The 27226-nt window shown below is 45.4% G+C and overlaps 1 protein-coding gene across 3 annotated transcripts in view; it reads left to right on the top strand.

Moving 5' to 3' along the window:
* The window catches only part of kirrel3l (kirre like nephrin family adhesion molecule 3, like), a 36176-nt gene extending 9090 nt beyond the window's left edge, over positions 1-27086 (top strand). The window contains exons 2-15 of one of the 3 annotated variants that reach the window (XM_042490509.1): positions 12580-12732; positions 13358-13507; positions 15446-15603; positions 16984-17134; positions 17300-17405; positions 17731-17879; positions 17987-18114; positions 19325-19451; positions 19619-19719; positions 20428-20626; positions 23712-23831; positions 24040-24149; positions 24306-24395; positions 24523-27086. In XM_042490509.1, coding sequence (XP_042346443.1) covers positions 12580-12732; positions 13358-13507; positions 15446-15603; positions 16984-17134; positions 17300-17405; positions 17731-17879; positions 17987-18114; positions 19325-19451; positions 19619-19719; positions 20428-20626; positions 23712-23831; positions 24040-24149; positions 24306-24395; positions 24523-25014 — 2234 coding nt within the window. In that variant the 3' untranslated portion in view covers positions 25015-27086. Of the gene's footprint in view, positions 1-12576; positions 12733-13357; positions 13508-15445; positions 15604-16983; positions 17135-17299; positions 17406-17730; positions 17880-17986; positions 18115-19324; positions 19452-19618; positions 19720-20427; positions 20627-23711; positions 23832-24039; positions 24150-24305; positions 24396-24522 lie in introns of all 3 variants that reach the window. The other 2 variants (XM_042490510.1, XM_042490508.1) reach the window with 2 other exon arrangements.
* The last annotated feature ends 140 nt before the right edge of the window (positions 27087-27226 follow it).

The raw sequence follows: 27226 nt of genomic DNA, 5'->3' as shown, positions 1-27226 counted from the left end.
TGAAAGCCGTCATGTTTAATGTTTAGTTGCTGAATATTCTGACTGTGCTAATGCAGTTGTGCATCTGCTCACGTCCAAATGTAGGCGGTGCGTGGGTGTTTTGAGCATGTCACCAGTCTTTCAGGACTGTGATACACAGAAAGATAAATAGGCCCTTAATGAAGCCACTCAATCACAAGCCAGTTAAAACAGCTGACCAAAGATTGAGGGGCAGTCAGGCCTGATTGGAGGCCTATTGAAGCCGGCAGAGGGAAGCTCTTGAGCCGTCACACTTTAGATAAGCCATTCACTGCAGTACAGACCTCTGGCCTAACTACTCTTCTTTCTCTTAACAGTCCTCTGACACACTATAGTATAGCTGGAGTCAACTCCCTGATTGTGTTGGGGAGTTCTTTAAAAGCCAATTTAAACTCAGTCCTTTGTTTAACTCCCCAGGAACTCAAGCTGGGACATATTGTGTTGGCAGTGTGTGTGTGTGTGTGTGTCTTTTATTGGGCCAAGGTTTAAGTTTTGTGTGAGCTGTCTTTGAGCATGTGATGTTTTGTTAAAAAGAACTGGGCGTATCTCAGAACTGGCACAGACCAGCTTTTTTGGGTGAAAGAGAGGGTGCATGAGAGAAATCAATGGCCCAATTCAACCTATTACAGCCATGACTGTTGCTGTAATGGTGTGGAAATGGACAGTGGTCATGTGGATCCCTTTTATACCTCCAGGCTCGGATCACAACTGAGGCTGCGATTCATTTCCTCCCCAGCTTTGATTAAAAAAAGTACTCTGAGGATTTCAAAGACTCTCACATGATGGTGACGAGAGAAGAGATCCATCCGTTTTGTGAAGCGGATGAAACCCTCATTCTGCCAGGTTTGCCGAGGGACAAGCATAACACTGGGCTGCAATTTTCCTCGACAAATAATGACTCCTCTAGTCCTCTCTCCTTGCAGCCTTTGCCTCTTTGATCCCAGGTAATGTGTTAACAAGCAACGGGTTCATGGAATACCCATAACATTAATATGTGTATTCGCACCAAGGTGTGAGTGTGTGTGTGTGTGTTTACACGTGTGGCTTCATGTGTGTTTTCACACCAATTAATTAATTCCTTTATATGCCTGCTGAGGTGACGATGGCCTGTCTCTATCAGGGCATCGCTTTTTTCCCCTTTTGTGTCAGCTTCCACACATGATGGCCAGGGTTCTAACATATTAATGAGACCAGTCTAATTAGTGCTTGTGGTTCCATATAGGGGACGCCCAGAAACCACAGCTCCATTGTGAGTTGGCCTTATCAGGGGACCACTCAAGACACAGAGGACCCACTGCGCCAGTGAGAAAGTTCACACATATAGAGGAGACCTGCTTGGGCTCACACTCAAATTAGTTTCCTGGTTAATTGGGAAAGGAGTACAAAAAGAACTGCATTTTCCGATATATGACCACTGAGGTTCAGCTGCTTCCCGTTTACCTCCCTCACTCCCTCCGGTAGCACTCCTCCCGGAGGGCGATGCAGAAAAATGATTTTGCTCTCCGTCATCCCTCTCCCTCACTCCAGATAATTCAATCTGTTCAATATCAAATAATCTCTCCCAATTTTTCAGCCTATTTTAACCTTATCGCTCAAACAGCTACCTCTGGGGGATGAGCCCCGTTCCACCTTGTTGAAAAAGGGGGGGGGGGGGGGGGGGGGGGTAGCCCAGGAAAGAGGGAAGGCAAATAGCTCTCCAAGGAGTGCTTTTAAAAAGCCTCTGTTTGCCGCTCTCATGGGCCATATGTGAAACAGCCGCCAAATAGATTGAAACAGAGACGAACAATAAGGATAGAGACATACAGAGGAAGATAAAGGAAGACGGAGACAATCTACCAAAAAAAAGATTGTAGCGTAGGTGATGTGAGTTGTGGTACTTAAGGTCTGGGGCTCTAACTTGTGTCCCACAGCACTTAACATGCCCCTAGCCGTCTCTCCTGGCAGTTAATTAGAATCCAATAAGGTTGCCGCCTGTTGGTCATTGTTCCTCCAGTGTGTTTACCCTTTCCAGAGGCTCCATTCGCTGCTTAATCTGCCGAGAAGCTGAATGTCAATAGGTCAGGCCAAGACTCCAGAGCCCTGAGATAGAGCGAGAGAGAGAGAGAGAGAGACGGGGCGAAGGGGGAAGGAGAGAGGATCAGGGGGATGAAGGAGAGGGGTCATTTCTCTCCCTCTCTCCTCTCAATATTTTCCTCTGCTGTTTCCATTCTAGTTGTTGTTTTTTACCCCTCCTCCCTCCCTCTTGCGTCTCCTCTTCTCTTCTTTTCTTCTCACTTCTAATCCGTCCTCTTGATTGTTCTAAGCTGCTTTCAGCCAGCCCCTGGGAGGGTGGGGGGTTTTGGAGTCTGTTTTAATTAAGATTTAAAAGACGACTCCCTCAAGAAGGCAGATTTAAGAGCAGGATGGACCGAGCAAAGTAAATGAATGAAGGTAGGACAGATTGTTGAGGGGGCTCCACAAATATCAGAAATCGCTAAAAAGGAGAAAGTTAAAAAGCTATTATTTTACACACGTAGATGTGCGCGTTGCACACACCCACACACTCGCACAAACGCAGCCAGACTCTGAGGCATTCGAGTGGCTAAGCCAAATGGGATTTTTTTTTCCATTTGTAATCAAGCGGCACAATCTATATAGATTGATCTCAACTTCCTGTGATTCATACCATATCCTGCGAGGGTGATATGGGATCAGTGGTAGCCAGCAGGCAAGCTGAGGGAGTTATCTCCACACTCTGTCTAATGATCGATCATCTCACCAGATGGGCTTAAGAGCCTGTAACGCTCCACTTGTTTATCACAGTCCCAAACCTGAGGCCTCTCCGTAGATGTGACCTGCAAAGAAAGTCTTGTTTTGCAGACAGACAGATAGCATGCGCAAAAGAGAGAAAAGAGCTCAGAGTCGCATTTCAAAAGTTTAAAGTTTTGCTTTTGTTGCCTTTGTAGTGTGACCAGACATGTAGATAGAAGCTGAAGTCATTTCCCTGTGTGATGTGGTTCTATTTGGGTGGTAATGTCAGCATAGCGGAGGCGCTAGACGTTCCCTTAATTAACAGGCTTATCGCACCAGGACAAAAGGAGATTTCTCTGTAGGAGTCTGGCCATCAAAGATACACGCATTGTTATAGTCCAGCTTGACTTTATCGCGCAAACATTGTGTTACAGGCAACGTGTGTGTCCATCAGTGTGTGTGTGTCACTGCAGCCCCCAGAAAAGGCGCGTGCTACCTTCTTGGTAAAACAGTCACATATCACACATCTGCCCCTCCAGCAAAGCGTACATTCTTCATCCAGGGTAAAACCCCAAAGAAAACACACCCCGAAAACCAAGTGCACAATGAAGTGTTTAAGTTCATCAAACCACAGACTTCAATGCAACCAGTAAGGTGTTAAAGGCCACGCAAGGGTCAAGAGACCAACCCACGGCTTTCTACATCTCAACACACTGCCACCATATGTCCAGGGTTTCACAGTCAATGAGCTAACCCACCCAGCATGACAAAGAGCTATTCACACCCAGTTGACTCTGAGGCAATCTGCAATGTGATGGTATGATTAGGACAGAATGCAGCACTGGTCCAACCAGTGGTCGTTTGAGAAAAACAATACAGCGGAACGTATGGAGGAGTAAAAGCGGCGTTAGAGGAAAGGGTGCGAAGACAAAGAACTTTACAAAGCGTTTTGAGCGGATAAATGCGTGCATGATCTTGCCCTCAGCTTGCTGCAGCTCCATCGCTTGCCTCCATCAAAGCCCCTTGAGATTCTCCCAGCACATTCTGCCTCCGTCACTCACAAGTCTGTTAATAAGGCCAGCAGTAAACGCCAGGAAAGATATGCAGGGATGAAAGATCCTTCTCTCATGTTCTCGCTTTGAGGATGTGTTTCCGGGTGTCAAGGGGGGAGGGATGCAGCTTTATAGGGTAAGGCTGCATTTTAATAGAAACAATAAACCCATCCGCTTATAAAATCATATTTTGTGTCCCATATCCTGTTGTGTTGCAGCTCTGGGGACTTTTGGCAGAAAAATAAGCCCCCACCTCCGCTAAGCTAAAGGTATAGAAGAAGCCCATGCCAAAGAATAAAGTGTGTGGAGCTCCTGGGGGAGGGATATATCACACATATATTCTTTCACTGCAGCGATTAATATCCGGGAAAAAAAGGTCAAACTTGACTTGAAACGGTCCAGTATATCACAGTTACATTGGGATCCTGCATTTCATACATCAATCCCTGCTGTGATGTCTCATCAGCCTGGTCACACAGGAGAGACCCACACCGCACATTATCAAAGATTGATGGGGTGTCCTAGTTAGAGACGGGGGGGAGGAGAGACGACTGGTTAAAGAAGGGAACCTTGCGTCACCCTGCGCCTTCTCACAGGTGGTGACTAGGGGTCGCGTGGCCTTGTAGAGCCCAATGCAAACATCATCACTGAAGTTGGCAAATGTTGTGCCAGGCTTCACGACTGCGTGGCATAAAGACCTCAGCCTGAGATATATGGGGAGAACTTAAATGCAGCCTTTTGAGGTCAGCGCTCTCACACGAGACACCGGCTGACTCAGGAAGCTCAAGACGGAGGGCTGAGCCTTCCCTCTCCTCCCATCCGCCCTCTCCCTCATCCTCCCCGTAACGCAAGACAAAACAAACTGACAGAACAAACAGGCAGATTATCCTAAATCATTTTTTCTCTAACACACAACCTAACCGTCTCTTATATCCACTGTTCACCGTCATCCTACCCGTTTCTTGTTCAGAGTGCTTGCTTAATAATTAATTGATTAATTAGTTCACTCATTAATCATTTATTCATTAATCATGGCCTGATTTTTCTAGAGGAAGCGGCGCAATCTGAAAAAAACCCTGACTTCACATTTCACTCTAATTATGCTCCTTTGCTAATCAACGCTTAAGAAATGGAGTTTCAGGAAATTAGTTTCTCCCTTCCCTTCTTTTTCTCAACACAAAGCAGGATGTATTGAGGTCGGCAGGTAACGTTCTTTCCCTCCCTTTCTTGTGTTCTGGAAGCTCTTAGTCATCAGTAATTTTAAAGGAATGATTCAAGTTACGGGCAATCTGATGAGCGGAATAAAAATTTGATGTTAAATTAAAAACTCGCTTTTCCCAACCTCCAGATGAAACGGGAGAGAGAAATTCTGGTCACAGACTAACCACAGACATTGATTAATAAATGGCAATTTGAAGGCCGTTTGTAAGAACAGAGAGGCGGCAGCATTGTGAATCACACACTTATTGTTTTCACAGGATCCATAGCTCTCCTGGGAGAGGAGGTAATTTGTTTAATCGCCAGGAGTTATGTTCTCTGGACGGAGAGATGGGAAGATAGGATAGCTCAGAAATATGTTCTGATATGTGGAGTGAGCAGGAGAAGGGAAACATTTTAAACAGGTTTAATTAGAAGTGTTTTTGTGCCTTTGTGTTCCTGTTGGATGCAGAGTTCACAACACAGCTCAGCTGCTTTCTCTGAAGGGGCTCTTGTCAGCTGCTGACAAAAAAGAATTATGCATCAAATTAAAGAGGGCTCCAGTGAAATGGAGGCAAGTCGGGCATTAACCTCTAAGCTTTAAAAAGCACACATATTAAGCAACACTAATGAGACTCTCATTGAGCTGGCTGTGTTTTATATTCAAACACACACAAAAGCACGGCTTTGACTTCAATGTGCCATTGCTGCTTCTGAATGAGGTTGTCTCTCTTATTCATCTCACCAGCAGCAAACACTGCAGAAGTGAACAATAGCGTAGATGGCCCTTTTACTCTAATGAGATGCATACATTTACAACATTACCACCCTCATTAAAAAATAATAATAATAAAGGGAAAAAAAAGTATTAATTATGAAACGCACTACTTCCTATCGTGAAGAGCCAAGGGGGTCTCCACTGGGCTCAATTAGGAAGAGTAGGCCGCAAATCCCTAGACTAAATTAATTGACACCCCAGGGCATTAGGCCCAGAGTCCCAGTACAGAATCTATGTAGAGAATTCCTTTGTTTTCATTTCCAACGCCTTTTAGAAAAAGCAAGAGATGGAGGCAATTTTAACATGATCTCTTCATTGTTTTATGGATTTTTAATCTATTATTTATTTATATTTGTTTGTTTACTTGTCATGACAGCAGCTAGAAATGAAATGATTTTTTTAAATTTTCATTCCCGTCCCATCTTTGAGAAGCCTTTCCGTCACATGTTGCGCACCATTGCTGTTTTATCCACCATGTCAGCTGTTGTGCACACACTAAACCGGGGCTTTTGCAAACAGCACAAGAAGTTAATGATTTAAAAGCACAGTGAATTATACTGAAAGCCCTTCCATCCAAACACAGGGGAAAGCGAAGGGGGGAGGGAGCCAGAGAGGAAAATTGGGATACAGACAGAGAGAGGAATAGTGAGGAACTGAGAGAAAGAAGCAGAGGGGGGACAGAAAAGGGCTGGAACTGTGACACAGATCCAGCCAGCAGCTGTCTTGCAGTGAAAACACCAGGGGGTAAGCAGGAATGACACGAAATGACAAGACCAGCTCAATCAACATCTTGTCAACACGGCTGGCTGATGTGTACAGACAATTTCATACCGCCACCACTGGCTCCCTCCCCTTTTCTCTCTTTTTTTATATGGCTTTTTATTTCCTGTCCTCCTGCCAGCCAGCCAGTCACTTGCTATCTGTCTACATGGAGTCAGCTCTCAGCTCTTTGGCTGTTGGCTTCAGAGTGGGGGAGCTGTTTAAAAGCTGTGCTAGAATTATACTCAGAGAGATGCTTGTGCCCACTAGAAACCCCAAAGATATGGGACTGTGACAGTGAGTGTGCATGTGTGTGTGCGGCAAGTGTGAGGAGACACTATAAGAATGAGTGTATTTATGGCACATTGTCGGGCACTGCAGCACACTGAACCATTCACATGCGCTCACACACTGACTATGTCACATCAGCACTCTTGGTCCCCCCCCCCTCTCACAGCCTCCTCCTTTTTTCCCCTCCTCCTTGTATGCATACCACTCTATTACTCTATCCACTGCATCTGCTGTAGCAGGTACCCGGGGAGAAACTCTGCTGCTGTTCGCCCATGCGATCAGCCTCACTGCTGCCCTGATGTGTGCAGTGCCCTATTCCAGCAGAGAAAAACCTCGTGGTGACAGCCTCGGAGACAGACTGATTACAGCGTTCCATCAATCCCCTCTCATGGCCCGCTCCTTTGCAATTGGAAGCTGACAGGAGCCCACTTTTTCCATTTTTACCTTACCTCAGTTTTTTCCGGTCTTTCTAACATGTAGTGGCTCTCTTTTTTTCTCTTCCTGTTGTTTCCCTTACCCTGCTGTCTTGAGCGTTGTGTTGACAAGCTGACACAAACCCCTGTGATTTTCACACCGGGGATGCAGAGAGTGAGAGAGAGGGACAGGGGATACAGGACGGAAGGGAGAGGAAGAGATGGGGAGAGAAAGTGCAAGGGAGAGGCTGGCAAGAGACGACAGCTGACACGGAGTCTGGAAAAGCAGAGTGATGGCAGAAAGAGCCATGAAGAAAGCAAATCAACAATTAGTAACACCTTACATAACTCTCAAAGGGGGGCCTCGCTAGGCATTGATTTCAAGGATCACAGCTCACTGACTGTAGACGTATGAGTGATAAACAGAGGAATGAGAGGATGGGTCTGGATTGTAGAGGAATGGAGGAGAATGCCCTGGGTGGGGGTATCAGCCGAGCAGCAGGGGGGGCTGGGTGGATGAGCGGGTCCACTCTCTAAAAAGGGTCTAGGTCTGAGCCAAGATTTTCACAATGGAATAAAGGCTGAAAGAGGAGGCTAGGAGGATTAAACTCTAGCAAAACAGCTCTTAAAAAGCTGTTAGACTGCAATTTGGGCACAAAAACGCAGAGTGGGAGAAAAGATAGCGAGAGTGGGTGGGTGGGAGTGCAGCTGGAATGCAACGTGGGAGAGAAAGGATTGAAGAGAGGCCGGGACACACTGAGGTATGAGAGAAGAGGCCATCTGCAGAGCAGTTTGCAACGGTCCAAGTCAAAGAAAAACAGAGGTTCCACACACACGCAGTGCATGTGTTGGTCGTCACTCCGCCACAAGTTGGTGGGTGGTATTAGTCCCCTTCAAGCCCTCAGAAGTTCTGTCGGAGTCATGGTAATGAGCTTAGGAGCCAGATCAAACATGAGATGGGTGCAGGGTCCCCTTTGGGACATACTCTTTGGTTCAGCTACCTCAGCATTACTATCTGTTTGTACACACACACACACACACACAAGCACACACATGCACAGGAAGGGGAAGACAAAAGAGCCTGACTCAAAACAAAGGGATAATAATTCCATACAGAGAGAAATGGAGCTTGCATTTTCCAGCCCGATTTAGAAGCCTTATCTAGACAAGGCACAATGGATGGCATTTGGGGAAAGGGGTTGTTTATTCCAAGCTTGACACTTTTTTGCCAATTGCCTTGTTTTGTGCCGTTTTTTTTTTTTTTTAGGGCTGTTTTTCCTCCTCATTTTCTCCTCTCTGGCTCTTATTGTGGAAAACTCAACACCAGCTGGGCACAGGATTCTGCTTCTACCACCGGGGCAAAAAAAGTAGATATCAGGCGCTATTTTTTAACATTTTGAATTATTACTGCACAGAGCAAATTGTCCAGTCAAGTTGAGAGCACTTATATTTATAGACCCCACAGGACTGGATGTTGCACTCTTTGCACTGGATGGGAATGAGGACATGGAATAAAATCAGGACTAAAATAGTGACTCTCTGCGAACGCAGCTTGGAGCCTCTTAGAGGGAACGAACATATGCAGTGGAGTGTCATTGTAGCAACACGGGGAAATGGACAGAGTGCATTGCCTGAGCTGTTACAAACAAGAGTCTGGCGCTATTTTATGGTTTATTTGAAGGAGATTACTTTTTTGAAGCTGGGTTAAATTGATTTATGGCCATCGTCTTCTTTTTTTTTTTTTTGTCAGATTACAAAAATGGCGTAAAAGATTATGAGTGTGGTGACTTGGTAGTAAATGCTCTGCATTGTGTGTGTTAGATCCTCATTTTATCTAAAGGTCATCTGCAGTGCCATTATCTTTCTCAGTCTTTAGCATCATGGCTGGCGCTTACAAACACCCATTTTCAGCGCACACACACACACACACACACACACACACACACACACACACACGCATACACACTGACTGGTTCTATCTAATTCTATCAAGGCAGATGTCCAGTGGTGGACGGATCATTGCTGACATCTGTCCATCTCTTCCTGATCCTTCCTGATGTCAGTGTATCCCTATCAGCTCAGATGTGGGAGAGAGAGTGCAGGCAGCGCCATGGTCGACGCAAAGCTCTTTAATAGGTTGTGTCCAAGTCGGAGAGGCTGTTTTGCACTTAACTCCGACCATGTGACGGCGACAGCAAAGTCACTGTGTCAAAGTAACTGCTAAATGTGCCCTCCAGTGCCTGACAAGTCGCTTTCCCCATTAACACTGCCCCACCCTCCACACTCATACACACATTCTGATGCACACACACACACACACACAGACATAAACATACATAGTACAATTTTTAGACACAAACACACTCTGGGCTCACACTGTCGGGCAGAAAAGCACACACACATAAACTTAGCCCCATGTGCATCCAGCAGCGTGAAATGATATTCCATTTTGAGAAATCCGGATTAAAATGTATCAGGCCAAATGTGTTTTGACCTTGTTACTGGGGGATGGAAAAGCACACACACACCCATACACACACAGGAAAGGTGAGAAATTGTGTAAATGTTGCATTTTTTTTACAACGAGGCCTCATAAATCTAAAATTTAACTGCCTTTTAAAGTAACATTAAGCACGCTGCATGTGGTACAACTAATCTACACTGCACATATTTACCTGCGTAACATTCAAGGCGACATGGTAAATAAACTCACATCTACTGCAGAAATGTTTGGATTTCAAGGGGGATTCAAATCTTTCTTTTCAAACGCAATTCAATTGCAGCCAACAAACGGGCTCCTCATTTTGAGTCTGGTGAAAACACTGAAAGCGATGGCGCTTTTTTTTGTGTGTGTATGTGCGTATGTGGCGCTGCAGCAGCACACCAAGAACAAGCCTCCTCACACCCACAGCTCCCTACTTCTTCTGACTGCCTCTCCACCACCGTTTCTTTGTCTGGTTCTGTTCCTCCCTCTCTCCCCGTCAGAAATGTATTCATGTAATTAAGCTGCTAATACACCGTCAAAGAATTGTCTAATTCAGCAAGGAGGAATTAAAGGAATCTGGCATGAGTCATTAGCCAGTCGAGATGTTCTGTTGAGCATTTTCAATAAGGGATCTGGAGAGCAATGAATCACTCATATGGTGTGAAGACATTCGCTACAGCACATGTCTCCGTACTCTATATTTGTACGCCTGCGTTTGTATGTGAGTTAGCGCGTGACTTTAATTGCCATATGTAAGCGTGAGAAATTGCATGTGGGTGAGGTAAAGGGAAACAATTGAATGCATGTAATCCATCCAAACAATCAGCCAATGCAGAGAATTATTACCAATTGTAAACATTTAGATACTCAGGGCAAGATACTTAATTGCAATCAATGTGTGTACTGTTGCAAGTACAAAGAGCAAAACGTCAAACTCGCTCTGCAAGAGGAGGCATATGAAAACGCTCAATAGCTCATAAAGGCAGAATGTTAGGGACAGGCGGGCAAACTGTGAAAACAGCATTTTTTGAAGGTATGATGGGAAAATGCCAGCCTTCGCTAAACGCCTAATAGCCTGAGCTAGAAGACGTTTCACTTCTCATTGACGCTCTCAAATTGGCCTCTTTTGATCCACGGTGCGTGACACACATACAGCCTACCTGTTTGCACCCACAGCTCAATAGGCTTTTCAGACACTTTGGTAAAATGATGTACAGGGAAGACGTTAGTGGTGAACTAACATGCTTTGTTCTCTGATCTTTTTTCTGTTTGCCTATCTATTAACATCTCCTTTGGCCCAGATGGAGAAAAAGAATGGGCACATGTGAAAATCGGGTTTTTTTAGGAGGCAGTTGTTGAGACGCACAGCGGTCTGAGCCGTGGCGGACTCACGTTCCTGATGAACTCACTGTTTGGCGGCTCTAATTGTGCTGTTGGGTGACAGAGACAGGAGGGTGCAAAGGGAGAGGGGAGGCGAGGGGCAGGGTTCAGTCTGTGGTGCACCCTGAGATGAAGTGGATAATTGAGTGCGGAATAAACACTGCCAACAACCTGGAAGCCCCCACCAATCTTTCAAAAAGAAAGAAAAACTAGAGAGAATGGAGCTAGAAAGAGGGGGGGAGAGACGGGAAAGAGAAAAGGGGTGAGAGAGAGAGAAAATCCCAGCTACCCTCTGGGGGGAAAAGCTGCTATTGAAAAGCTATTAAACTTGCATTTAGCAGGATTGATTGGAAATGAAGAGGCCTATTAAAAGAGAGGGACAAGGGGACAATAGCACGTCTCTGGCCACCGTATGTTGCCCTCCTTTCAGCGGCTTTCTTGGCTGGGGGGGGGGGGGGGTGAGCAACCCTGTCTGTTTAAGCGCTCCCACCAAGAGAAGCAGTTCAGGGGGGGCTTAGCACTGCCTGAATAGAACGCTCTTTATCTTCCTCTGTCCCCCTTCCCTTCCATTCTCCACTGAGCAACAAAGAAAGAGAGAAGGAGAATGAGGCAAGGTTTTTTTAAGTCCTCTTCCCCGACTCAAACAGACACCCCACTTAGATAACCAAGCAACTGCCTCTCTCCCTCTCCTCCTACCTTCCCCTACGGATTAGTTACCTCTGGAGTCTTGCCATCTTCCCCTGCCAGTAGGGTTTGTAATACTCAATCTTTAGCATAGTGGCACAAACAGTTGGAAGCACGGATCCATATTCACGCTGCGTTTCTGTTTGCGTGTGAAGGCAGGCCAGCCAATCCGGTGAGACCGTGTGCCATGCTTAAACACAGCAGCAGAACGACGGCAGGTGTCTCCGCTGACTTTCAGCAGGCTCAAACGGATGGGTCCCCTGGGAACTTTAATGGAGTTTTGATTGTTTAACATCCATTTTTACAAAAAGCGCACTGAAAGAGTGGCAGATTTTTCTCCCCAGAAGTGTGTTTGCTTCATGTCAGCGAGCACATAACCATATGGTCTTGAGAAAGAGTTAAATAAGTTATGAGGTGCAGCTGACTCTTCCTCTTAGAAGCCACATTTATGGAGGGGGAAAAAAAATAATATTTTCACACATGCCGGCCTTGTCCTTTCTCTCAGCAAGTGTCATGAAAACAAGAGAGTGAGCAGACCACTTCAGGGAAGTCTGCCCTCTTTCAGGCTCACTTTTTCCACACCCCTTACAGTGCAAGTTTCACTTTTTTCATGCTACATCTTTGCTGGCGCTGCAGAAACCTACCGCCATTACATTCTCTGAAACGCCATTAGCAGTATTCTGCGCACCTATATACTTTATAGCTATTTTGTGAGGTTCAGTATGAGTGGTCCATCTATCACCATGAAAATATGGACGTTTTATTCAAGTCTTTTCTGTTTTCTTGCAGCAGCCACCCAAGCAGCCTACTTCTCCCAGCAGCCCCAGGACCAAGTGGTTGTATCTGGTCAGTCGGTGACTCTACCCTGCGTCATCGTGGGTTATCGAGGAATGGTACAATGGACCAAAGATGGCCTTGCACTGGGTGGAGAGAGAGACCTACCAGGTATTATCCCTGACCTCTTATTTCTGTCTCTCTTTTCTCTGCTGCTTTCCGGGTGTTTATTGCTCTCTCTGTCTCTGTCTGTCTTCCACGATCAATGCCAGGTCTCATTAGAAACCAAGTCTCTCTATGTCAACCGCTGAAGTTTTACGCAAATGAATGCTTAGAGAACAATGTACTGCAGACAGGTCGGCTACTGCTGCACACACCGAACTTTAATTTGTTGTTTAGCATTTTAAGGGTCTTGTAGGAAGGTAGATAATCAATTGGCTTTTGTCACGAACTGACATTTAAAATGTGTGTCGGACTAGAGAGAAGGTGGAGAGGCTTCCTCTTGACCTTAGCCACCCCATCTTTATTGTGTCTGTCTTTAAAGGACAGACTCCTCATGCAGCAGCCTTCTCACGTGTTGCATTTCCAGCATCACGCTGCTCTGTTAACACAACGGCTCAATGCCTGGCTCAGTGAGGTGCTGCTTGCTTTCATTTGTGTCTTAAAGAGCCTTGCCACGTTTCTCTTGCCTTTGTTCAAAGCACAAGTCTGTTCATTTTATAGTCCTTTCATTACGTGTTTGTTGTTGGGTGGTTTGTTTGTCTCTGACTCTATTCTCTGTGCTGGCTTCACGCAGGCTGGACGCGCTATTCCTTAATGGGCGACCCGCTATCAGGCGAGCACAGCTTGCTGATCGATTCGGCAGAGTTGGAGGATGACGCGGTGTATGAGTGTCAGGCTACACAGGCGGCACTGCGCTCCCACCGTGCCAAGCTCACTGTACTAGGTAAGATACACAGCTCAGGCATGATCCTCACAGCCAGCCCTCGTGCCAAGGCCTGCAGGCTGGCAATGCTCGGGAACAATCAGGGGAGTGTCTTCATCACAAAGCACAGAAACATGGAGACAAATCTACAAAGAACACGTGTATAAGACACAAAAGATAATCACATTTAAAACTTAACATAGGCGAATAAAAAATACATCAACATGCAATTCATGAAACAATCTCTTATCACCACTCAAAGATAACCCCGTTGCAAATCTAGTTTCCTGGTTTCAATCATGTCCTAAAAGTCTGATTCAAATCAAGAAAGGCTCAGCCAAGAGATTTATCTAGAGAAAAAAAAAGGAAACCCCTTTGCTCTCAGTAGCCATAATCAAGACTGTGGACGTCGAGGATAATGTGATTGCTGCAGTCACAAATGAGTTGCGTACTCGCTTGAAAGTCAGGGTTTGCACAGTTAGCACATTTTACAGTGAGCCACAACATTTGTCAACCGCAAGGCGGTTTTTACATTAACATGATGTGAGTGATCTACTTCTTCACACAGACGTTCAGAGGTGGGGGTGAAGAGGAGGGCCAGGTCTTATGGGAATTGGATTCAGCAAAGCACTGCTGGCATCTGGTGGCATGCAGAGGGATATCACTCTATTAATTAGTCCTGTCAACTGTCCATATATTCAGCTGCATGCAAGTGTTATACAGACAGAAGGGAAATTAGAGGCAACTTATGGCAGCAATGCAGAGCTTTCACCACATAGCCTGTTGTCCTTGAATCTATCTGTTGCCATTTGATGTGCATTCTGAGCTCACTGAGGCAGGGTGACGAGTGGCACAGACAGAGCTGCCACAGAAAGGCAAGCAGACTGAGATCACAAGCGCTACGAAGGAACATTTCAACTAAATGAATAGATTCAAAAAGCTCACCCGTGTTCATCGGCCCACCTTTTTGTGTGTGGTGTCACTGTCAAAGCCACGCAGAGCGGCACAAAGCACTGCCCTCACCACATGCCCACACACAGATATCCATGTGGAGGCTGCAAAAAAAAGTTGATGAAATTGCCACCTTTACATTTAATGTTCTTTGAAAGAGCAAGGCTAGTGGTTTATGAACATGATCTGCATTTCATAAATATATAAAGGAAATCAGGTGCATCACTCAGGAGCCTGCACTTTATGTTTATGTGTGGATGTAAGAGCGTCAGAGAGAGAAGGCGGCTTTTACTGTGCATGTGTGTGCACATGCCTGTATGTGTGTGTGTGTGTGTGTGTGTGTGTGTAAATCAATGTGGCCAGATGAGACCAAAGCAATCCTGAACAGTCAAAGGAGTCAACGGCGGGAGTGCAGTCAGGGGAATCGGCATGGAAATTAAAATCACCTAGCACTCGGATTCCATTAGTGTCCGTGCCGCGGCAGCGGAAGGACCTCTGACAATTCAGATACACACAGTGAAATTGGTTCGGTGGAGGGAGCGAGAAAGGCCAGCACAAACCCCATGTTTACGCCTTCTCATATTGGTTGGGGAGATAGACGCCTTCATCAGGGGTGGCACGCTTGGCTTGCCAGTGGTGCGTGCGAAACCATGCAAATAAATGAACAAATAAGCAATTCAGTTGAAACATCACTCTGCAACAGTAAGAGCAAATAGAGTAATAATGCTAGTCCCAAGAAAGGAAATAAATATGGTTGAGTCTGTTTTTCCTCCAAATGACAACTGTTCTTGCTCGTTTCTCCTGTCTCAAACTACACCTTGTTAAACAGACACATGGCCATAAGAAGATAGTGTTTGCCTCTTTTGCTGTTGCGATATATTGATGCTGAGCTAAGAGCAACAGCGAGCTCAATAACAGTATGACTTGTTTGTGGCTCTGTGCTGGCCTGGAGCTGTAATGAGTTTTTTTGTGATTTGTTTTGAGTGGTATGTTTGTTCTGTTTTACAGTTCCTCCTTCAGACCCTGTGGTGGAGGGTGGCCCTGTTGTACGTCTTAAGGCCCACACACCGCACAATCTCACCTGCAGGGCCTCGGGAGCCAAACCTGCTGCTGAGATCACCTGGTACAGAGATGGGGAGGTCATGGAGACTGCAATTTATTCCAAGGTGCGGTGAGAACACATCTATGCCCGGCATTATCATTCAATCATTAACACCCACACAATATTACAACACGTAACAGCAGGCAGAAATAAATGCAAAGCTATTCAAAACAGAAATATTTTCTCTCAGGGTATGATACTCCTCTTTTTGTTTTTCTCATCTTTCTTACATGGTCTCATTTTTTTTTCTTTCTATCACCACCCTTCTCTCGCACAATTTGTTCGCTCACTCTCTGCAGTCCCCCTCCCATTTTCACTCATGCCTGACCCCCCCTCCCCATCCTCCCCTCCTCCTCCGCCTCCGCCACCTCACTCGCTAACCCCCTCCACCCCCCTTTGCTCACTAATGCAGCGACACTACAGCATAACTGGAGCATGCCAAAGCTCAGACAGGCATGAGTGTTTCATACAGTAGAGTTTCTGCAGAGAAATCACCCACAACAATGCAGAAACACAATGGGGATGCGCCAGAGCGTAAGCCAGCCACGGCTGGGAAAGTGTCACATTTTTCATGCTCTCTGACCACGCTAAACGACGCTAAACGCCACATTTAAGGAGGCGAGAGCCTGCAGTGAGAAGGGAGGGAAGAGTATTGGAGAGGGGAGGGAGGAGAGGAAAAGAAGAATACAGGGGGAAAAAAAATATAGAGTTAACTAGTGAGATAGCTTTGTGAAAAACAGAACATTTTACAACATTAAGATATGGGACTGGGGGCAGAGAAAGCTTTGTCCTGGTGAGGGGTGGTGACAGCCAGTGATGTGATTTGATCTAGCATAAAAGTGCTTTTTGTGTGTCTGGCTGAGGAAGTGAAAACCTACGTCCATTGATTTGGCTGTCCAGGGAAAAGGCTTAGCTTGCCCTTGCTAAGATGTGTGGCACTTCTTCCTCACTGTCACCACCCAAAAAAACAGACACTCAGGCACCTCGGCCATCACAGTTTTTTTCTTTATGCGTGTGTGTATGAGGAAGAGAGGGAGAAAGTGAGAGCGCAGTGAGCCATATCCTCAGAATCTACACCTTTCCTCACTTAGGCGTATTGATTTCTGTGAGCAGTAAATAGATTTAAAAGATGATGACAAACAAGGAGCGCTGACGGGGAACACTCTCAGAAATGTGGGAACAGCACAATATCCCCTGCTGCATCATAAAATATATGATTTAACTGCCATGCCAAAGAACGGGATGGCAATTTTAATGCCTCACACATGAAAAAATAAGACTGCAGTGTCATAGAGATATTCCTAAGTGATGTGAAGTGACTCGCCTCTGCGCCAACGAGCTGGTGCTCAGTCTGTTCTATTGTAACCGAGTCTCTTTTAAAAGCATAGTTTGTAAACTGTTGCTTGGACGTCCAGCAGCACCTAACAGTTGTGCAACCCTGCAGGCACGGATGGAGGATGGAAAGAGGGAGTCGGCTGTCAGTATGCTTCCAATCGTCCCTGAGGATAGTGACTCTGGACGCACCTACACCTGCAGGGTTCTTAACCCAGCTGCCCCAGCTGGACGACAGACATCGGTCACTATCAACGTCCAGCGTGAGTGTCCCCGCATCAGCTTTCCTGTGCTGAAACAGAGTGCATGCTACGTGCAGTAATCTATAAAGCACATTTGATTCTCTTGCACTGTTAAAAGGTGAATGCTACAAATAAGATTACTAAATCCAATTTGTGTCAGTAACATAAAGGTTCTTCTCCTCACAGACCCTCCTTCAGTGACTCTATCAGTCCAGCCTCAGACTGTAACCGAGGGAGCCAAAGTTCTCTTCATCTGCTCTGCCTCGGCCAATCCTGAAATCACTGGATACAGGTATCCATCCATGCATTTTAATCTCAATATTTCACTCTGATCCTGCCACCATGCATGCAGATCCAGCAGGCAAAAATTATGGTGCAGCGCTATCACAAAACAACCTCAAGACATTATATCGTGCCAACATGCCAACCAGAGTAAAGATGTCATCCAAAAAAAGCATTACAAGTGTTTCGTAGATTCATTGTGGACTGCTTGATTGGCAGCGTTTGATTGTGATTGGCACAAGCCGTGAAACGGCTAATAGCCACTTTGATACGCCTGGCTAAGCACCTTCCCTGAACTAATGCAACTGTATAATGTGATTATTCATCCGTCCCAGGTGGTCGAAAGGAGGAGTCCCCATCTCTGAAGCAAATGGGGACAGCCTTGAGGTGACGGTGGACTACTCTTACTTCACAGACCCCGTCTCCTGTGAGGTGTCCAACTCTGTGGGCAGCACCAATGTCAGCACCCTGGTCGATGTCCAGTGTGAGTTTAATATATACAGAGTGGCTATGTATTTTGAGCTTTTCACGAGGTGTATGCTATTGTAAAAGCAGCCTCTTATTGATTGTAACTGCGTTGCTTCACTCTAGTTGGCCCCAGACTGCTGTCGGAGCCGAAGCCAATGACAGTGGATATAGGCATGGATGCAGCCTTTACTTGTGCGTGGACTGGAAACCCTCCGCTGACCCTGGCCTGGACCAAGCAGGGCTCCAGCGTGGTAAGGCAAAAAACACTAGTCACCACCTTATTTTGGCTGTAAAGCTTCAACACCACCCATCAACACCATCCCTCTGGAGAGAAACATTCACACATGGCCTTGAGGCATGAATCTCTCACACTTTCCCCCCCACACATTCTTTTTCAGGCTGAATCTTCAACACCTCCTCTCTCCGTGCTCCCTGAGGGCTAAAGCCTCTGGCAGAAAACTGTCTGTCCACTGACACATTCATACAGCATCATAAGAGCACATGACATGCTGTCATAACTCTAATCAATTGATCAATCAATCAATCAGACAGTCAACCGGCAAGCTAAGCTGCGGTTGCAGAATTACTGCAGCATTCCTGCCTCTTAGACATTAAAAAAGGCCCCGTTGCACATGAGTATCCATTTCCTCAAAGTCAATTTTGTAGGTGGAACAAATGGGACATTTCCACCTTCACTTTACATCATCCTGGTAAAAGTCTTTCAGCGCACACACCATCAGTGGGGGCATCCCATAGGAGCCTCTCTCCTGGCAACTAATATAATTTCTTAGGCGATGCTGGAGAAAAAACACCCCCAGTAAAGAATGCTGCGGGACGGCGTAAGCGATGCTGTCATCTCAAAGAGTGAACACTTTCAGCCCCTCTGAGGGAAAAGTGCAGGCATTTTTCTAATCCACCCACTGCCACTGTCCCTCACACAGCCACGAGTAATGGATTAATTGGGTTATTCCATAAGTGTGTTGAAATAAAAAATCGGAGAGAGTGAGAGCAGTGGGGGGGGGTGTGGGGGGGTGGGGAGGGGGGGGACAGAGTGGGGGTAAATGGATTAATCACAGCTTGATGGAATGACAGGATCAATGAGCTAAGGAGTGAGTGAGTGTAGCTGCTCCAAAGGCTAGGGCCCACTCACACCATAGTGCGCTCCGCTCTGTCCCCACTGTTTAATTACAACAATCTCCCCAGCAGCACGGTCACTCAGCAGTGGCTGGAGTGCTTAATGCTGTGATTAAAGCTCTTCACAATGAAATTAAACTCAAACCACCAGCATTTGTTACAATGGTCAGCCCACCTCTGTGCTGCCTCCACAATGAGTGGGCCACTGATAAAGGTCCTGGTTTCCTTTGTCTGCCTCTTCTCCCCACTGCCTCCCTCTTTCTCTTGCTTTCTGTCTCCTTCCCTCCCTAACACACTTCTCACTTGTCTCTCTGGATTTCTCACCAGGTGCTCAGTAATGGCAACACCTTGCAGCTGAAGGCTGTTACCCAGGAGGATGCTGGAACATACACCTGCAAGGCCATCGTACCCCGGATTGGTGTTGCAGAAAGAGATGTCACTCTAACTGTAAACGGTGAGCGGCTTCTTTTCAGAGGACGCAGGGTTGCTTGTATTGTTTGCACTCGTGAATTGAACAAGTAGCTTCAAAATTGATATGACAATTTTGCATTGGTCAATATTCCACTTTTTTTATTCCGATTCTCTCCTACGCTCACTCCATTTCTTTCTTCCTCTCACCAGGCCCACCTATCATCACAGCGGACGCCACGCAGCACGCTGTTAAGCACTCCAAGGGCAAGTTGGAGTGCCGGGTGGGAAGCAGCCCCCCGCCTGATAAGATTGTAAGTGCACCTCTTATTTGTGTTCCGCGTCACTCACTTATGTTTGGGAACTTATATACTCCCCCGTTCCTCTGAGCCACACCCGCATGAGAGCGATCAGTCGGTGTAGCTTTACCCCTGACCTCACCTTCACACCTTTTGCACCAACACATCTCCGCCTCGCACGCTAACAAATACGCACACATTCACAACTGTAATTGCATCGACATTGACTGGAGAGACAGTCGAGTTGGGGGAGCTGTGGGAGGCCGGCTTCCTGCAGGTTTCAGCCAAACCGCATTCAATTAGCAGCCCAAGAGGCATCACTCGGCTGACCCTGTTGAACTGCTGAACGTATGCTGGGCTGAGAGAGGATAATTAGGGTGTGAAGAGGAGTGAGAGACAGGTGCCCTGCTGGCCCTGCACTACAGATGGCAGAGAGGAGCCTTATTTCATAGCGCAGCTACCTAACCCTCCTTAGGCCTCACCTGCAGGGCAGACGTGGGAGGCAGCTTAAACATGAGCCTGTGAGCTGTGTCAGCCACGGAGCACCTCAGAGGTCGGCAGAGAGGAAAGCAGAACAGAGAGAGAAACTGGTGTTCAGTCAGCGGTAGGCCGGGATCTAAGGATAAACAGCTAGGCAGGCCTCCGCTTTGTTCGTTGGTGAGGAATTCTTCAAAAAAAAAGTGACTTACTCCCTGATGTCTTTTCTCCTGCTCCTCTCAACAGGTTTGGACCTTTGGAGACATGACACTGTCCTCCGGCTCCACCGGTCGTTACTCAGTGCAAACAGTGACAAGTGACCATGGCGTCCTTTCCTCCCTGGTGCTGTCCGAGACTCTGGCGCAGGATTTCCAGCTGCGCTACAACTGCACTGCTTGGAACCGCTTTGGCACCGGCACCGCCCTGGTGACGCTGAAGGAGCAAGGTACGCTCTAGCCCTTTTTTTTAACAGATATTATGAAATAGGGCAGCTAAGCTGCCTAGGCTCTTGTGCACAGAATCAAACAACGCCAGCATCACGCTGCCCAAGTATGTGATTTTAGGTTGCTAGCCAGCATCAAAAGGAATCAAAAGAGGCATAATTTCAGCCTTGAGTGTGCCAGCCAAATATAACATGCAAGTCGACAGCACTTTCTAAACAATAACAATGGCATAAAATGAAAATAACAGCCATTTACTGTCTCTGTTATAGAGAGGCTGATCTTACCCTCTGCTCAGAGGGTAAGGAGCTCCTGGACCTTATTGTTTTCCCAATTTTTTAGACATTTTCGGCTGCATTGGTTCTTCCTTGAGTTAGCTGCTAACTGTTGTTAGCAGCATCATAAATCTGAGTAGGTAGCTGCAGCTGGAGCAGCTACCTGACTCGCCTATCATCAGTCTACAATCAGACCCATTTGCTAACTGCTCTGGAAATGTAAGCCCTAAAGAAAACTCTAAGTTTGTGTATAGGTAGCCTCGAAGTTTTAGGTTAAAGAGAGGTAGCTGAGGTTAGGATAAGGATAAGTGTTAAATCTTGATACTTATAAGGTAAATCACGTGTTCATGTATATGACTAAAGACAAATAAACTGGATTATTACAACAAAAAAAACAAAGAAACCGCATGCACAGAAGTGCTTCTCTCCTTGGGTGCAGGGTCACATGAATCAAGGAAATTAAAGTTCAGGCACTCACCAGGATGTTCAAGCTGAAGCTTATTTTATTTACTTTTTTTAATTCTATTTTTACTTTTTTTTTAAAAAAGGAGCAAACAACGCGTTTCGCTCAACACTTTATCAGTTGTTTGTTTTAAATCGGGGATGGTGAACCTTTTTCATATCAAAGACCAATTCAATTTTTATGAAGTCCTCCGTTCAATTTATGAACATATATAATGCAACAATTATACATTTAGTATTAAAAACCCACAGTTATCACAATTTCATTATAAGTAAATTACACTCAAAAACATTCACAAACTCTCGAGGCAATGCTTCACAAACATGAGGTTTCAGCTTCTATTAATTGACTCACCACAAAACTTGTCCTCCTAACATTGTCTCTGTCGGTCTGTGGTCTTCTGACAGCTGAATGTTGGGAAACCCAACTCCCACAAAGAGCGTTAATTTTATCAAAACGCATTTGTCCTCAACTCCTCCAGTTTAGCAGGTTTCCCGCTGTAACGACGCTCGAGATTGGCCTTTTTCGTCTCTGCCAGCGCCACGCCACAAACTAGCCAAAGTTTGCCTTATCCTTAATCGAAAAAATAGTCGTTTGTCCATTTCTCCTGAAAAAAAAGCGGCATTCAGCATCCACCTTCCTGGTCTTGGCACTCGCCATGATGCATATCACTTGTCAATCAAACCCCAATGTTATCGCGCGACGGCACGTAACCTCACGTGTTGTGTTCACTGACCCTGAACCTGACTCGGACATGCGTAGCCTTCGGTGTTATCTCAGAAAAGTAATTGCTGTCGACATTTTTAGTTTACATTTATTTTTAGCATTGAATGGAAGTGGCGGTACGGATCAAATGGTCGGAGGCCCTCCACCCCAGTTTCAAATCATCACGTGTTCATTAGCAAAGAATGAAACAGGTGCATTTCAACAATGAAAGTCATATCATATATAATGTTTCAATCCAAAATTAATCTTGGTATAATTATTACATTTAATTAGTTAAAAATATACAATTAATGTACAACAAAGAACATTTCCATAAGGATACCACAAATATAAAGCACGGAACTCATAAATACTCTCATAATAAATATCAAAAACTCGTAGAAACTGTCAGTAAAGTAACCTGAGCATTGAGGTGTGTGACTTCCTTATAATACATCCATGGGTGTGTGCTGTAACCTTTAATTTCCTTGATTCATGTAGATTATTGCTACATTTGGCCTCAAATTAAGTCACTACAAGTGGCATTTTAGCAGGCCGACCATGGGCGTGGTTTGTAGGGGCGTGTTGTAGGGGCGTGTTGGATGCCACACATAACACCTTGTTAAAACGTCACACCCATCCCATCCATGGTCATGTCCTGCCAGCTGTCCCTTTTACACAGATGTTGATCTAGTGCTGTTACCACCTGCCAACTCACAGGCAAGACAACTCTGTACCCCTAATCGCGACGATACCTTTAATAAAGAGTGACGAGGTGGAATAACAGAGTGACATTCCCGCCTTTAACAGGAAGTGTAAAAGGGGATACTGACAAGAGTAACAAAACCCCACCAGAGCCTTCTGCAGAAGTTATAGTGATCCTCTCAATCCTTCCTGTGAAGCTGGCCAGATTAGGTGAAAGCAGCGCTCCTGTCTTGTGCTTATCTTAATTATACTCCTCTAATCGATATGATTTAATCAGCAGATGGTTGCTTTAATGAATATGTTTGCCCCATAACATAGATATTGATTGGGGACAAAAGTCAATTAGAGGAAGCCACATGCGTTTGTGGTTAGACTCATATTCTCTATCACTGTCCCATAGCCAAGTTCAGCATCTCTGGCTGCAGCCCCTTTAAGTGATCTTAAAATCAGGCAGTAGTACTACTACACTGATGCTTGTGGAAGCCACTGTTGCAGCAGACACCAAAAATAAGGTCCTCGCCAGTAATTTACATCAACGTAGCAGAGTGAGGTCTCCAGAGAAATGGGCAGCGGTATCTCCTGGAATCTCTAATTAGATTACTGTCTGTTGCTTCATTGCATGTCAGGCCTTGTTACCCTTCTTTCAGAGAGATTAGAGACAATAGCCAGGCAGTGGGATGCCGGATTGCCCGCGTGAGCATACGCTAGCTGTGAGCAGGCCAAGGCTTACAGCAGATGAATTTATATAGGCGCTGACGTTTCTGGGATTAGCAAGACAAATGAATGGATCTCTTTCTTTCTTTGTCTCTGATCTGCACGTTCTTGACACTGACACTTATGTTCTACTATCTCTCATCTCATCCCTCCCCTTCTCTTGACAACCATCTACCCCCTCCACCTCCACTATGCCGCACTTTTCTCCTATTACTGTTCTTGTTACAGAAGCCCTGCCTATGTTGATAATTGTTGGTGGAGCTGTAGGTGGTGGCTGTGTCCTGCTCATCTGTGTCATCACTCTGGTCTCCCTCTGCTGCAGGCACACAGGCAAAGGTGAGCTCAATGGTTAGTATGGGCAAGAGGGTCAACAGCCAATTCTTCAAATCAAACAGATTAAAGTCTTTTTCATTTGTGAGCTGAAAATTGAACAGTTTTTGTTCAATTTTTGTGCCGTCTCACCCTGTGATTAAATTGAATTTTTATGTCAATTTTTGATGTACAAATTCGCCCGCCGATGTCAAGTAAAAGCTCCTCTTTTTTCCAATCCCGGCAGGTAAAAGATGCACTCGTCTTTCCAAGAGTGACATCAGAGTGCAGATTGTTCACAGTGATCACAATGCTACACGTGGCAATGATGATGAGGAGGATGTCAAAGAGCCGATGGTAAATTTCTTTGTATGCCATGTAGATATCTCTATTGATGGTTGGGGAAATTTCACATTAACACTGCAATGTAATGCTCAGACTTTGTTTTGTTCTTATTGAAGCAAGGTCTTGTTCATCCTAGTAATTCTTTAAAAATGCTTGGTCTTCCCTCAGGCACCCAACAGCAGCGAGTCTCCTGGGACATCGCGCACAGAACACAGCGACCTCCTGGAAGAGGAGGAGGACGAGAGATCGGACATCAAGGTAAAACTGAAAATACTTCCTTGAAGAAAGATTCTGGAAAAAAACAAGAGTGCATTATTCTCATCCATTATACATAACACTGAATCATGGAAAGTTCATTATTTATTTGTCTATGTCCCTCTCACAGGACCCCACCAACGGCTACTACAATGTCCGTGGCCATGAAGATCGACATATTCGCAGCAGTGGATTCTCAGAATATGTGCCCAACTCTCGGCCAGTCTACACTCCATCACAGCTGCCCTCCCCCAGCCCCATGTACGGGCAGCATGGCACCCAGCCTCGCGTCTATGACTTCTCCCACCGATATGCAACCACCACAGCGGGCAGAACCGCGTATGAACAGCAGCAGGCTGCCCAGCAGCAGCCTGCCCAGCCAGCAAGCATTTATCCCACTGATCCCCTCTACAGTGGCTCTGCTTACCTACCCGCCACCTACGGTCGCGCCTTCACCAGCTATGTTAAGCCCGCTTCCTATGAGAAGGTGGATGCATATGACCAATCAGATCAGGCCAGCAAGGTGTCCAGCTCATCTCGCTTCTCTTACGCCTCTTCACAAGTATCCTCCCAGCAGTCTGACTATGGCCGGCCTTCACAACGTATGCAGACGCATGTCTGATTGGACAAAATAACAGAAAAGTAAAGGAGCTGCGAGTAGATAACCATTGTCACCTCCACACAAACGTGTGGCTGGACTAACATGAACAGAGACTTACTTTACTTGGACGGTCCTTCATGGACATGCTTGGACAGTATTCGGACGGAGTCTTGTGATTTACAGAGGTTAGGGGATTACCAACCTTTATTTGTTGAGATGGATGGCGGGATCTACAATAACGCTAACTGTAGAGCTCCCGAGCTGGAGAATTCAGCAGATTGTGATGTTCAAGTCAAACTTATGATTACAGTGCGATACCTCACCAGGTTATCTCTACATGATGACCACCCAAACCTGTGGAGATATTCTGTCAGTGCAAGGGCCAACTAGAAAATCAAATCAAAAGCATCTCCTGAATTTGGGTGGCCAAAATGACTGGGGTAGCTGTTTACCTGCCTTTCAGAGTTTACTTTGTGTCAACACTAAATGTCAATCATGACCTCTAAAATACTTTGAAAGAAGACATATTTGAGGAAAAAAACAGATATGAACAACCTGTTGTTGTCTGTCATTTGGTGTTTTGTTGGCATGCGAAAGGAATTCTAAGCACATTTGTGTCTCTATCATCCACAAAAGACTGAGCTATCCACAGAGACAGACAAACTTTTCTGCACAACAGGCTAGCTCTACTGACCAACAAGTGCTGCAGGCACTGTACTGTATGGAAAGTTTTAACAGTGGTGGAATACTTCTGGCCTGAGCTGTATTCCTGGAGCTTCTTCTGATAATAACCCTAACACGTTGGACTTAGCAGTGTTGTTTACTGGTCGATAAAAGCAGGAGATTCGAGGAGAATGTGTATTTTAGCCATCATTCTAATGGAGGGCTATATATTAACTATGTGTTGTACCAAGATGGACAAGTAAAGGCCATTAAAAAACCCAAAGATGGTTGTAATTATATAGGGGGAAACAGGGGCTGAGGCTGAATACTGCTGTCCTGCCCCTGGTACTGTTTTCTGATTGTAAAATGAAGAGGAAGCTATTTACAAGAACAATCAATGGTGGCAGTTTGGAAAAATGGTGGCAATCTTGAACTAAAATAAACTTGAATACAGCGTCATCTTCAGCAGGCTCAGGTGGGGAAAAGACATGCGAGGCAGTCCTAAATGCGGACCATACACTCTCAAGTTTTACAACTCAATCAAATTGTCTCAATATGTTTACAAGAAACAGTACTACCCTGAAACACTAAGTATCTGTACAAATGGCTGAGCCCATACTTTCTCTCTCTGTTGCATGCAAATGATGTGTCTAGTGAAAATCTTCAGCGTTTATATTCATGTCCATTTCATGTTTGAGACATTGGTTTCTGCACCTGGCCCAGTTGCATTCCACAACCTGGATGTTTCAGTATGGACGCCTGTACTGCCATTTGTCTAAAAAGCTGTTACCAGGCAGCCTGATGAGAGAACAAATGTCACTTAAAGTGAGGAGGCAAACATCATCGCTTGTCTTTATTTTTATATTTTATATAAGCCTTAATGTACAGCTTGTAAGCTGCTCTACTGTAAAGTATCTTTATATACATATGTATCTATATTGGTTGATTTATTTGGGTCCACAGATTTTCTTCTCTAAGTTGTTCATCAATCATTGAATGCAGTTACTATGCTTTTTTTGGAACACGACTAATTGCCATTCGTTTGTTCATTCTTTTAATAATGTATTAAGGATTTTATTTGCTAAAAATGAGCTATCGTTGCTTGTACCTTTGTACACATATTTATATTTAAATAAAACCATTTCAGATAAAGAAGTGGCTGGTGTGAATTCTGAGAGTTAATCAGCCTGGTGAGTAGCTTCATTGGGCATGGGGAACAGCAACAAACAAAGCTTCCCATGTAGCAACAATGATGAATACATAAATTAGCAGCACTGTCTATGTTGATTTTCCTATTCCCCCAGTGGTGCGCTGCTTTTAATGAAGACAGATGAGATAGTGGAACCCCCACTGTATGTGTATCCACCTCCTGAAGCTGACATGCCCGTCTCGTAGGGTAATAGGATAGAGCTGTGACAAAGGCAGGTATTATTTGACAATATGAGTTCGTCTTGTCACCTCTGTTCCCCAGGTAGGCACGCTGCTCACGACGGGGAGGAGCGGTACATGCTCATTACAATTCTACTGTGAGAAGGGACAAGGTCTCAAAAGACATGCATTTATTATGCAC

Source organism: Plectropomus leopardus, chromosome 7 (genome assembly GCF_008729295.1).
Source record: "Plectropomus leopardus isolate mb chromosome 7, YSFRI_Pleo_2.0, whole genome shotgun sequence".
Taxonomy (NCBI): domain Eukaryota; kingdom Metazoa; phylum Chordata; class Actinopteri; order Perciformes; family Serranidae; genus Plectropomus; species Plectropomus leopardus.
Note: the sequence above shows the minus strand (reverse complement) of the source record. Positions and strands in the feature narration are given on the sequence as shown.